This window comes from Pollachius pollachius, assembly GCF_949987615.1.
Source record: "Pollachius pollachius genome assembly, chromosome: 7".
In the NCBI taxonomy this organism is placed as follows: Eukaryota; Metazoa; Chordata; class Actinopteri; order Gadiformes; family Gadidae; genus Pollachius; species Pollachius pollachius.
The window spans coordinates 8,881,699-8,894,931 of NC_136940.1; the positions used below are offsets into that span (position 1 = coordinate 8,881,699).

At 48.3% G+C, this 13,233-nt stretch overlaps 1 protein-coding gene across 1 annotated transcript in view; it reads right to left on the bottom strand.

Moving 5' to 3' along the window:
- Positions 1–13,233, bottom strand: part of zc3h3 (zinc finger CCCH-type containing 3) — a gene marked incomplete at its 5' end in the record, with an annotated part of 51,938 nt that overhangs the window by 15,330 nt on the left and 23,375 nt on the right. Inside the window, 2 exons of the mRNA XM_079740089.1 lie at positions 1,138–1,298; positions 10,161–10,305. Coding sequence (XP_079596215.1) covers positions 1,138–1,298; positions 10,161–10,305 — 306 coding nt within the window. The remainder of the gene's footprint in view (positions 1–1,137; positions 1,299–10,160; positions 10,306–13,233) is intronic.

The window sequence follows — 13,233 nt, forward strand, 5'->3', positions numbered from 1 at the left end:
TGGGTTTATTTATACAGAGTTGGTTTGACACACCAGTGCCAAAGTCAAACGTGCCATGAAGAGCCACTCTGACAACATCATAAACACCATGGAGGCTAGACACTATGGTGGGATGAGATGGGGCCCCATGGATGGACAGATACATAAATAGACCTATAGATCTATAGACAGACAGACGGACAGACGCACTGACGTAGACATGGACAGACAGCTCAAGATAACATATGATCCTATCTAAGCTTCTAATTTAGGAAGGGGTTTCTGGCTGTGAGGATTGCGGTCACCACTGGCAGGGGACCAGGGGCTGCAAGCTGGGTGTTGTACATGCGAGACCCCAGCTCCTGTCACCATCCTGGGGAGCGGAGACGGGGAGCGGGACACAGCCTGGCTGGAGCACATGGGCCGGCTGCTTTCACCGTCACACCCACGTAGGTAGAGGTGAAGTGAGTGGGTGAGAGAGTGATTGAGTGAGTGAGAGAGAAAGAGGGAAAGAGAGAGCGAGAGAGAGCGAGCAAGAGCGAGAGACCTTGTGGGGTTGTGCAGGCCCCAACCCCCTCGCTTTTCTGACGGATGACAACTTTATTATTTCAGATGGCAAATCCAGCCAGGTATCCCCCACTAGAAGATTACTGTGGTCAAGCCGGGTCTCCCACACCAGTAGATTACTGTGGTCCACCTGGGTCTCCCACACCAGTAGATTGCTCTGGTCAAGCTGGCTCTCCCATGCCAGTAGATGACTAGGTCCATGGCACCTAACAAACCACTGTCCCCTCCACCTTACTACTGCTGTCACACTACCACCACTTTACTGTATGGCCCCTGAGCCCTCCTCCACCCAGTCAGATCACAGAGAAGCCACGCTGGGCCAGACATTTGCTTTGAAGACCTTCAAAGTTAGGGGTAGGAAATGTTGTTACTGGAAGGATGCCTACTGGAAGACGTACATTGTGCTTTGTATGTAGAACTTTTCAGCTGCCAGTCAAACCCCCCATCACACATACGACTACCCTGCCCCTATTTCCTTTTAACCCCCAGAATTTTGAGTGAAGCATCTAGTTTTACAACCTTCTAAAAGCACAACTCAACATAAACTAGTGAACTGCAGACGGCTATTCTTCCCGTCAGCAGTCAGGGTACCTGTTCGGTTGATTGACATGCTGGCTGCCACGGTGCGGGACAGTTTATTGGCCGACACCCTGTACAGGGACCCGCCGATCCAGCGCATGTCCCGCCCCCTCCAGTGCTGGGCAGTCTGGTGTCGATCCTGTGGGGAGCGCAGGCGACTCTGAAGAAGACTCCTGGGGAAGAGATGAGGAAGAGGATGATGAGATGAAGAGGACAAAGAGGACGAGGAAAAGAAGAGAACGAGGAAGAGATTAAGAAAGAGGAAGAGAAGAGGAAAAAAGAGAAGGAGAAGTGGAAGCGGGATAGGTGGAGTGGAGGAGAGGGAGAGAGAGTGACAAAGTGGAAGTGGTGGAAGAGGAGGAAGAGGACGATGAGGATGATGAGGAAGAGGACAGGAATAGTAAGAGGAAAGGAGGAATAGGAGGTGAAGAGGAAGTTTGAGATTAACAGGAGAAGAATGATTGATAGAAAAGAGGAGAGGAAAGAAACCCCAAATGAAATACACTTGCAAGATAAGTCACATCCAGTTTATTTCTATCAACTTCATAGCTTACACCCAATGAATTGTGATTAAATGGCCGCTCCGAACACAACGAGAAACCTTTATTGAAGAATATACACACAAAACACATGAAAGTTACAGCTGTGGCCAACAGTCTCTTCTAAACCTTGGTCCATTGATAAGGTAGTGAGACCGTCCGGACCCCATCCCTAGATAGATTCCAGCTACACAACACTCCATAATTAAAAATGTTTTAACCAACAGCATGTGGTCGAATATTAGCCTCCATCCACACTCTCACCGTATCTCCTCTCTTCTACTCTCTCTCTCTGTTTCACACATTCCCATCTTCTCGGACCAACCCCCACCCCTTCCTCCTCCTTTCCCTCCCTGCCCCCTCCCATGTCACAGCACTCTGTTAAATTGCTCTTCTAATGGAAGGGACGGCGGTGTGGAAATGGAGAGAATTGAAAAGAGGAGGGTAGGAAATCAATGAGATAATAGGCAGGGCAGGGGGCCAGAGACGAGCAGAACACTGGAACCCTCCATGTTGGATCTTAAAGACCACCGAAACACACACGTGCACACACATATATCTCATGAACGATGAAATGTGTAGGGAACACGTAAAATACACAAAACGTGTACAGTTATGTCCACTAAACGACACTCGCTTGAAGGAGTCGCTTGAATGAAGCCTGTGTGTGTGTGTGTGTGTGTGTTTCTGAGATAGGTGTGTATGTCTGATCTTGGCAAAAGTGTGTGTATTCCTGGGGTAAGTGTGTGCATTCCTGGGGTAAGTGTGTGTGTGTGTGTGTGTGTGTGCGTGTGTGTGTGACAGTACGAGAGTGTTGACTCCAAAGTGTTTCAAAAGTGTGTGCGTCCAATAAGTGTGTATGTATGTTTTCATAAAGTGTGTGTGTGTGTGTGTGTGTGCGTGCGTGCGTGCATGCGTGCGTGCGTGAGCATGCGTGCATGGGGTGTGTGCGTGTGTGCGTGTGTGCGTGTGTGCGTGCGTGCGTGCGTGAGCATGCGTGCATGGGGTGTGTGCGTGTGTGCGTGTTAATGTGAGTGAGCATGGACTGTGAGTGTGGTTCCACACTGTGTGTGTGTGTTGGGCGTGTGGGGGGGGTGCAGGCAGAGGCTGGCGGAGGGGCGGGAGGGGCTGCAGGGCCGGGGGTGGGGGGCAGGGGTTATGGCGATAAATTGCGCTGCCCTGTCAGTTCCACTCGCCGTGCAGCGCGGCCGGCGTGCCCCAGGCCCGGCCTGCACGCCGGCGCTGGAGGTAATTTGCTGCCGTATTTCAGGTGGGCTGGAAATGGTTTTAGAGCGAGAGTTCAAGTCTTCCATTATAAAGAAAAGAGAGGGTTACCCCAAAAACACACACACACACACACACAGACCCACACGCACACAGACCACACACACACACACACACAAACAGACCACACACACACGCGTTAAACACACGCGACTACCATTACACACTATATAAGCCGTGCGACACTTACATGAAGCAGAGAGGCCGCACGCTGCCTCGGTGGAGAACAAGGGAAATAAATAATAAAAGACGGCAAATATGAGCCATCATGGGGCCATCTCGCGCGCTCCGTTGCTGACCGCCTGCCATAACTCACCCGGCAAACCCACTCAGTTGCACTGCGAGGAGATCAGTGGCTGCCCTACACCGGGGCAACTGCAGCCAGGGGAGCCGTAATGGGGGATAATGTGGGGGCGGTGACTGCCACCTGGGGAGGCTTAAACAGGGCCCCGGGGTGGCCGCCGGAGCCACAATGGAGGTTAATGGGGATATGACATGAATGGTTAACATAGACAGCAGTTAACCCCGGGGGCCTGGGGCAGGGAGAGAGCGGGTTGGAGGGGAGGAGAGCGCGAGGGCTGGACTGGACCGAGGAGGCAGAGCAATGCAAAGGAGATGCGAGTTTGTTAACCTGTAGGAGCTGAGGGGAGAGAGAGCACTGCACATAGATGTGTATACTGTGTGCGATGATGCAATGGTTTGTAGAGTGCTTTTCTTGCCAATAAGGACAATTCAGGGTGTCTCACACACTCACACACACACACACGTGCACACACACACACACACACGCGCGCACACACACACACACCGAAACCCACACACATACAATCTTATGGACATATGGTGTGTGAGCATGCCAGAATTGAAACAGATAAAGGCAAGACACATTGATTTTTTATAAAACAATGGTGACAGTTCACACTATATTGAACAATTTATCACTATGGTACTCAAAGGAAATCATACCGAATATTGATTTAGATATCACAATCTACTTATGAATTCCAAATCAATGGCAAAGAATCCTACAGAGGTTCATTCATTTGATTGCTGTATAACACCGTAAATATAAATTCGCTTATACACTAATTTAAGATATCCAACATGAATATTTTTTTTGGGTTGTTTTTTTTTTCATTTCGAGGACCAATCAAGAGATCACGTCCCTGAGAAACGGTAAAGGATAATACTGAAAAATCAACCTGCGTTATGGTGGTGATGGTTGTGGTAATGATGGCAATGATGGGGATGACGATGATGATGATGATGATGATGATGATGAGAGGGAGGGAGGAAAGAGGGGAGCGGTGATGGAGAAGGGTGGGGGGTTAAGAAAGTCCCAGGGCAGATGGGAGAGAGTGTGAGATACAAAAGACGATTGGAGCGTTTCTCAAGCCACACTTCTCCTTGACCTGGTCACCATGACGCCTTTGACCTCCGGAAGGGATTTCTGTTATCTAAGAGCGTCCAGGCCCAGCCAGGACACAAATCCACCCTGGGCAGACAGCCCAGCCCTTTCCCCAGGCAGCCATATAGATCTGTGTGAGGTCAACACTACAACACTACCCACTCTGAGTGGCCTGAGGGGTCCGGGCCGTTCACACACATTTCATCAACCAGCTTCGCAGGGGCAGGTGAGATTAGAGGGATTATTATAGGGACGGAAGGGTTGACTCCGAGGAAGGCATTGAGCACATCGTGGGGTTGATACTGGAGATCAGTCCAAAAATACGGTCATTTTCCGTGGGTTAGTTGAAGTTAGCAGTGTGTCTATTGTGGCGTCACTTCCTCACTCACAGGTGGGATTTAACCATGTGAGACATCAACCAGCTAGTTATAGTTTAAGGGTCTTGTTCAAGGGCACAATAACTCTATTCCCAGAAGATGCAGAGGGATCGAACAAGCAACCTTTCAGCTCTCAGGTAACCTGCTCTGGCTTCTGAGCTACTGCCTCAACTGCCTGAGGTCAGAGTTTACAGACAAAGCCTAACTTGTGCATCAAATACCTTTTTACATGGTTTAATTGAGTTGGTTAGCTGTAGAGGTCAGGGACTGGTAAGCAGGGTACAGCCGACGACGCTTCAACACGACGCTTGACAATCACAGAATGTCACCGTACCAAAACTGAAGTTGAAGAAGGAGAGAAACTGAGGAAGATTGGTGGGTGGGTGGGTGGTAGTGCAACGAGGACGGTGTCTCCACACTGAATAGGGAGATGGAGGAGCTTGCAAACAGGGTCTGCAGGAAGTCCCTTGTGAGCAGTCAGCACAGTGTGTGTGTGCGTGTGTGCGTGTGTGTGTGTGCTCTGCTCTGACCATGCGATGCACAGACGAAGGGGAGAGCAACTCAGCACTACCCGTGCCGTTGATGAACGATCTGACTTTTGTTTTGGTGACGGCGAAGGATTCGGAGGGTCGCGCCGCTGCTCAGAATAATGCTGCTCTCGTCTATTTGTCTGCAAGCCAAGCATTAGTAAGCTCATATTGGGGAAACAGTTACCCTTGAAACAGAGCACAGCAAAAACACTCATCGGGCTAATTCCGCCAATGAGCGCTGCTGCCTTGCTTCGGGCGCTGCGCTTATAGTGAACTAAAGCACCGCCATAACGCGCCGCACGGCAATCACATCCCACTAAAATAGAACCCTGTGGAAATGAGCGGACATTTTGATTGTTCGAGGAACAACGCAAAGACACCGGGAGAGGGAAAAGGACGGGGGGGGGGGGGGGGGGGGGAGGAGGTGGGAGGTGGTTGGGACGCACGTAACGCTGTGGCGGGGAATAGAGTGATGAGGAAAGAAAGGATGAATGGGTGCATGAGAAAGGGATGAATCAGGGAACGGATGTGAGAATAGAGGAGCGGTTAAGAGAAGAGAGAGAGAGCAATGGTTCACTTTATTACCCAGTCTATCACATCCTCTACATTCTGTGGTGATCAATACTGGAGCACTAAACCAGATGAGGGCAAAATAACGGCTGTACGTGGGGGCCGAATAAGGGGCCAGATGAGGCCTGAACATGGACCCCGGACGGAGTACGCCCCTAGCCTCTGTGGGTGTTTATGTGTTCGTAAACGTTGAGCATTTTTGGTTAACCATTGTTTAACAGTTCCCAGTTAATTAATCATCGAACATCATGTTTTTTTACTGAATTATTTACACACCTTTTTTTCATCTAGTAGTTTGTACTTTGGGGGGCGTCCAAAGAGGTAAATAAAGAGTTGGGGGGGGGGGGGGGAAGTTGGAGTAGAGAAAAAGAGTTAGAGAGGGTCACACTTTGACCTCAATGAAAAGAGATGAGGCAGGACTCAGGTGTATTGCACAGGGTGAAGAGGACACGAAGCAGGTAGACAACAAGAGGGCAACGGAAAGGGCAAAGCCGGCAGAGATGGGAAACGGAGTGAGGAGGTGGGAAGGGGAGAAGGGGGGAAGGGAGGGCTGGAGGAAGGGGAGGGGCAGGTTGTAATTCATCATCCAGCGCACATGCTTTACGGCTTTCTTAATTCAACTGCTGCTACTATTAATGGAGTTAATGTTGAGATTATATCTATTTTCCGCTGGCGGGGGACTGAAATACGGCGGCCATTTTCTCCTCCCGTCCGGATCCCCCCGCCCCTCTGCGGCACTCAATCACCCACAATGCCCATTACCGCTGGCATCACAGGAGCGCACGGCATGATGGGTATACGATGGGAGTCCTGGACCGGGGAGTAGGAAGCTTGGGTGGTAAGAGTAGTAGTTAGGAAGGCGGAGTAAAGAGTGAACATCTTGTAGCGCACAAACATCCCAATAACCCACTAGGCTAATGTTGTTCAAATTAAGCCATGACGGACAGAGAGAAAGAGAAAAAGAAAGAAAGACAGAAAAACCAAAAGAATAAAAGAAAGAAATAACCAAAGGAACAAAGAAGCAAATAAAATAAATACAGATACAAACAAAGACTGAAGGGAAGGAACAAAACCAAGAAAGCTTTCTTGTTCCAGCTTGTGGCTAAGAGCCTAGCATTATGTTTTCTGCCTCTGGTGGGCTGATGGCTGCCGGTGTTATGTACACTTGTTAGTGGGGTTCGTCTCTGATTCTAGGGGACATATTAGGGCAGACCTGAATCGCGCAGCACAGAGAGGAGAACATGACCTTCCACTAGCAAGCTGAGGAGAAGAACCAGACTGGTACCAGCCGCGTGGTGTCTGCAGTCGGCCAGATGTTGGAGTGTATGCGCAGGGGGGTTGGGTCAGGCAGTGAAGGAGGGGAGGGGTGGAGGTGGATATTGCCAGCCTCTCCAGGGAGCCAACATGTCCCTCTCCCCTGGGCCTGGCCCGGCCCGGACAGGCTGGGCCATATTTCACAGCGTGTCCAGACCTCAAATTGAAAATCCCTTGATGAATCAATATTTACTGCAGCAGCTAAATGAATAGTAATAAGTCACTAGAGGAGAGACGGAGACCTCTCCTCTGTCTCTCAGGTCGGGATTACACAAATGAGCACTGCTTCCCACACATGCATAGACAGAGAAGCACATAGAGAAACACAAACATACACACAGACACAGACACACACAAACACATACAAGAGATACAGACACAGAGAGTCAACATATAAACAAATTGATCACATGTACAAACAGAAAAGTATAGAAGCTATAGAAACAATAGATCCACACACACACACACACACACACACACACACACACACACACACACACACACACACACACACACACACACACACACACACACATTCAAACATTAAACACACAGCCATACAAAATGTAACACACCCTGAGAGTCACACACAAACAACCCACACAGACGAACACATACACAATTGTGCGCTCTAAGATTATCACACACACGTAACACACAGCCAAAATCTTGAAGAGGAATAAATGTATGTTTGTGAAAAGTGCTGGGAGCGCAGAACCCTGCGCAGTATGAAGTGTCAGAGCCCTCTCCTGCTTATCCGTTGAGCTGGGACCAGAAACACACCTCCCTGCTGTTACAATGGCGGCTGGCGGATGAACTCTTACGCTGCTTCCTCTGACTCCAACTCACTCTATTCCACTCACTCAAACACAAGTATAACAAGCACATTTGTGCATGTTACCGGTGAAGTAAGCGTTGAGGGTAATAGGGCTTTGATATACTTTCGCCCTGAGGCAGCGGGTAGAAAAAAAATGAAGATTTGGGCAAAATGTGTGATTATATTCTGCACAATGGTCACAAAGACGAAACAGATGATGTTTTTAGGAGAACAATCGTGACATGATGAACGTATTGCAATATATCTCTAGATAAACGTGATGGTTTGATTTGCAGAATAATCACAGAGCAGAAGAAAGCCAGGCTAGGAGTGGGTTGACTTGCTATATCGCCAGAATCCAAATGTCAGGATAGGAAGCCAAACGGACTATCCTTCAAAATAAAAGCACAAGTCTACTGGAGATAAATGAATATGCATGCGGCAAACATCTGTACACAGCTGGCCAGCAGCTGGCCAGATGATCAACGCACCTGTGTACAGGTGTTAACCGCATGGGCCCGTCTACTGTACATCAAGGTTGTTATGTGAGAGTGTGTGGGTGCATGCACATGTGTGTGTGTGTGTGCGTGTGCGTATTCTAAAGGATAGACAATCATAACCAACCCAGGTAATCAGTTCAGTCATTTTTCACGACTGCTAACTACATACAGTACATAGACACTGTGATAAAGGGGAGAAAATATGCCTCGGTTAATAATCATCATAATTAAAGTGTCTTCCTTGTGGCAATGATGCCATGAATATGCCATTAACTAATCCCGCCTGTGGCCTGGTGATGACCTCCTCATAAACATTAATTATTAATTCGGTGTATTCTGCCGGTGACACCCCTTTACGACATAGGACTCAATCTGGCTTGCGCTAACGCTGCAGGCTAACGTTGCGGGCTAACGCTGTGGGCTAGTGCTACGGGCTAACGCTGTGGGCTAGTGGTATGGGCTAAAGCTGCAGGCTAGTGCTACGGGCTAATGCTGTGGGCTAGTGCTATGGGCTAAAGCTGCAGGCTAGTGCTACGGGCTAATGCTGTGGGCTAGTGCTACGGGCTTACGCTGCAGGCTTGTGGTACGCGCTTATCCGGGATGGGGATATGATGAGTGTGAATTCATTGGTATGTTAGTAGCCATAAACATCAATTGAATATTTTATATTTAGTAACAGAGCAGATGCTTTCATTCTGATTGAAAGTGCCTAAACGGCTGTCATGCACTACAATATTCTAACCCCATCAATTCCTTGTTGACCAGTAGCAGATTTTTATTTGCATCACCTCCACGCTGCAGGATCATGTGTCTAGACTACTGCACCTCCCTTCTGGCTGGTCTGCCTGCATATGCTGTTCGACCGCTGCGGCTCATCCAGAATGCAGCAGCCCACTTGGTCTTCCACCTATCCAAGTCTCCCACACTACACCGCACCTAGGCACCCTGCACTGGCTACTGATGGCTGCTCAAATCCAATTTAAGTCACCGGTACTTGCCTACCGTGCTGCGAATGGCTCAGACCAATCATACATCTAGACAATTTTCAAAATCAACCCTACACACTTTGTGTCACAGACTGAAAACTGATCTGTTCAGGCGGAAACTTGGCCCATTAAGTTTTCTTTTTATTATGTACTCCCAGGATTCTTGCAATGTCTGGGCGGTATCTTTAAGGTTGAATGCACCTATTTAGGTTGCTAAGGTCAATGGATTTGAGTATGACGCAGGTGGAAATGTTGCATTCTCTGGGGGTTATTCAGTGTGTACGAGTGAGTGGCATAAATCCCAAACCTTCCTCTATCCACACACTCATATGTACGCTACACCGCGTAACAACCGATGAGTGATCATCGCAGTGGAAACACATCAAACATGTATTTTCCTGGTTAAATTTGTGGCTCAGGGGAAAGATCAGGAATATATGCTTCATATTCAAATCAAAAGGTTTCACAGGTTGTTTTGTTTTGTTTTCAAACGGCATTAGTATTGGAACTTAACAATATGAATTTTAAATGTTTTAATATGTTGAGCCTGATTTATGCTTTGTTTTATTAATTTTGGTTGTCAGACTCCATTACAAATTCTGTAAATAACAGTGCTGAATAAACACAGTGCTAAATTCATGAGGGAAGTCAAACTGCATAGGGTTTTGTAAATGGATGTGTATGTACGCGCGTGCGTGTGTGTGTGTTACCTGGCAGTCTGGATTCTCTTGGTCCTCCAGGACAGGGAGGGGCTGTAGTGCTGTGTGTTGGCGACGCCCACACGCGCCACCATCTTGTAGCGGCTCCGGAACACCCGCTGGTAGGCGGGGCTGGACGGAGACGGAGGCGTGTGGCCTGCAGGGGACACGGTTGCAATAGGAAACAAAATCAGTGAACATGAACGGAGAGCTACCAGCAAAGATCAATCCGACTGCTGAGAAATTGAAGAACAAAAAAAAAAAAAAAACATAACCAAACTTTTTTTTATCTGACGTTTAGGTTATTTTCCACCACATCACCCTGCTCATTTCCTCCTAAATCAGAATTTGTTTTTCATTTCTATTTCGAGATCCCGGGTATGCTTTTACCCCGGCTACCATCCTGTTTTCCTTGGACATGTGTCATATTACAGCAGCAGGTATGCTGCTCCGCTCAGTCATTAACGAGTCTGCTGGTGTGCACGTGAGCACGTGCGCTCATCTGCGCGAGTTTGTCAGTTGTACTCTGGCAGGTCTACTCTTTTAATAAGCCGCACATGTAAAAATGAGAGCGAATAACAAAGGCAGAATTTTTATGAGTCTAATAAATCATCTCTTTCTCTATGCCTCCTCTCTCTTCCACGACCCTCCCTTCCTCCCTCCCTCTCCCTCCCTCCCTGCCTCTCCTCTACTCCCATTCGTTAAGTCCCTCCACAGATCCATCGTTGGGGCGCCCGTCGAAAAAAAAACAACTAGCACAAACGCTTTTATTTTCCGTTCTCATATTCATCATGTTGTTTTACGACGGCGGTTCTGTGATACCGACACACACCAACGCTCCGCAGCTGAAGGATAGCGCTAGGCGGCTAACGGATAACGCTCTGCCGCTAACGAATGGCGGTCCCATGGGCGGAACCCGGATAAGTTCTGGAGGACTGTACCGAGTTATCTAAGCTAGCAAAAAAATATCAAACAATAAGAGCTCATTAATGCCAGCGTCATCCACAGTGATATCAATTAAAACAGTGTGTATTTAATAGTGCGTCATATAACTGTTTGATACTTTAAGCGTGACTAACTTCTGACTTCCAAAAATCTGTGAAAGTGCAAAACAAAAGAAAGTGAATGAAAGAAAGCGGAGAAAAAATGGCTGAAGTAAAGAATGGGAGAAAGAAAGAAAAAAATAAAGAAGAGGCGTAAAAGAAAGAAGGAATCAGAAAGTGTGTAATTGCCAACTGTTGTGATTGCTGCCATTTTAATTAGCATCATATAACAAAGCATGAGAGAGGAGAGAAGCATGAGAGAGGTACATTGGCAGACAATAAAATGATTCCATTTCCTTCTATACCATTATACACTCCATCTCTCCCTCTCCCCCCACCCCCTCTGTTTCCCTCTCCAGGGTGTGTTTGTTTCATTTATCAGCAAGGAAGACGCAGCTTCGGATCAGCTGGAGAATTCATCTCAGACAAACATTTACCGATGAACAAATCACAGGAAGCTGGAGACACGCCAACAAACACACGCCAACACACACACACACACACACCACCATTCTCCTTTCTCACACGCAGGCACACACAGACCAACATATACACAGGGCAAGGAGAAACACACAGGGATGTAGACACACACACTTGCACACCAATATGTCTAACACACACAATGGCAGATGAAAACATGCTTCCTCACTGAGAGTGATTATAATAGTATGTGGTGGCCGAACACAGGCTCAGACATAAAGACAGAGAGAGAGAGAGAGAGAGAGAGAGAGAGAGAGAGAGAGAGAGAGAGAGAGATACAGAGAGACAAAGGGATGCAGACAGGGAGAACGAGCCAAAGGGAGAATTGGTAGGATACTGGTGTGTATGAATGTGTGCGTGCGTGTACAGGATTAGTGGCTTGGTGGTAGTCACTCAGTCTCCCAGCAGCCATCCGTATTCTCTCAGAGCTATCTGGGTGTCCAGCCAGGTGACGAATGAGACGAGGAAAACACCAGCACCCCACCACCGGCAACAGCACCTCAAATCTGCCTCGTACACGCTCCCTCCTCCACCAGCACCACCACCTACCTCTGACAAAGCACTTGTTCCAGACCACCTGCTGTATCTACACCTCCGTCCCCCCCACCCATGTCACAGACCTGTTCCACCTTAGCTACTGCTTAATGGCATCCATCAAGCTACTGGTGTGTGGCCCGTGTGTGTGTGAGCGCAAGTGAATTACATTGTGTGCTTTTTGTTTGCCAGTGTGTGCTTTGTGTTTAAAGGTGCACATGTGAGTGTGGGATAGTTTGTGTACACAAGTGTGTGTGTTAGGTGTATTATTGTGCGTGATTGTGCAGGAATTAGCAGTTTTTAATATGAACACATGTGTTAGTGTGTGTGTGTGTGTGTGTGTGTGTGTGTGTGTTAGAAAGTCAGTGTACGTGTCTGTGTTAATGCGTGAGCGTGTCAGCATGTGTGAGAGTGTCTTTGTGTGTGCGAGTGTGTGTGCGTGTGCCTGCTTATTGTGTGTGTGTGTGCTTGTGTGTGTCAGCTGGCGATGGATGGGGCTGTTGAACTGATTGTAAACCACAGCAGGTTGTGTTGGTTGAGTGGCTCCACAAGCGATGGGGTCTCAATCTTACCACACATACACACACACACACACACACACACACACACACACACACACACACACACACACACACACACACACACAGGGTCTCAATCATGTGCTAATAGAGTGGTGACGGATGAGGTGTCGTGCTGGGCAGCAGGAGCAGCTACCTGAAGGCGCCCATGAAGACCCCAGAACCAAACGCCACATCCCTCTACACCTGTCTGTCATCCACCATGTGTCACAACTCTGCAGTCGCCCCTACCGCTACTTCATACTGACCCAGTGTCCCAATGGCTCTCTGTCTCCTCTCCTTTTCCCTTTCCCTCTCCCCTCATGTGTGAATTTCGATTGGGTATGCATGTCAGGCGGCTAGGTGGTGCTGTGATACACCATCACACAACACCACCATGTCTGAGCGCATGTGTAGAACCTTCCTTCTTCTCTTATCTGCGCCGCGAAAACCAAAACATGATTACAGATC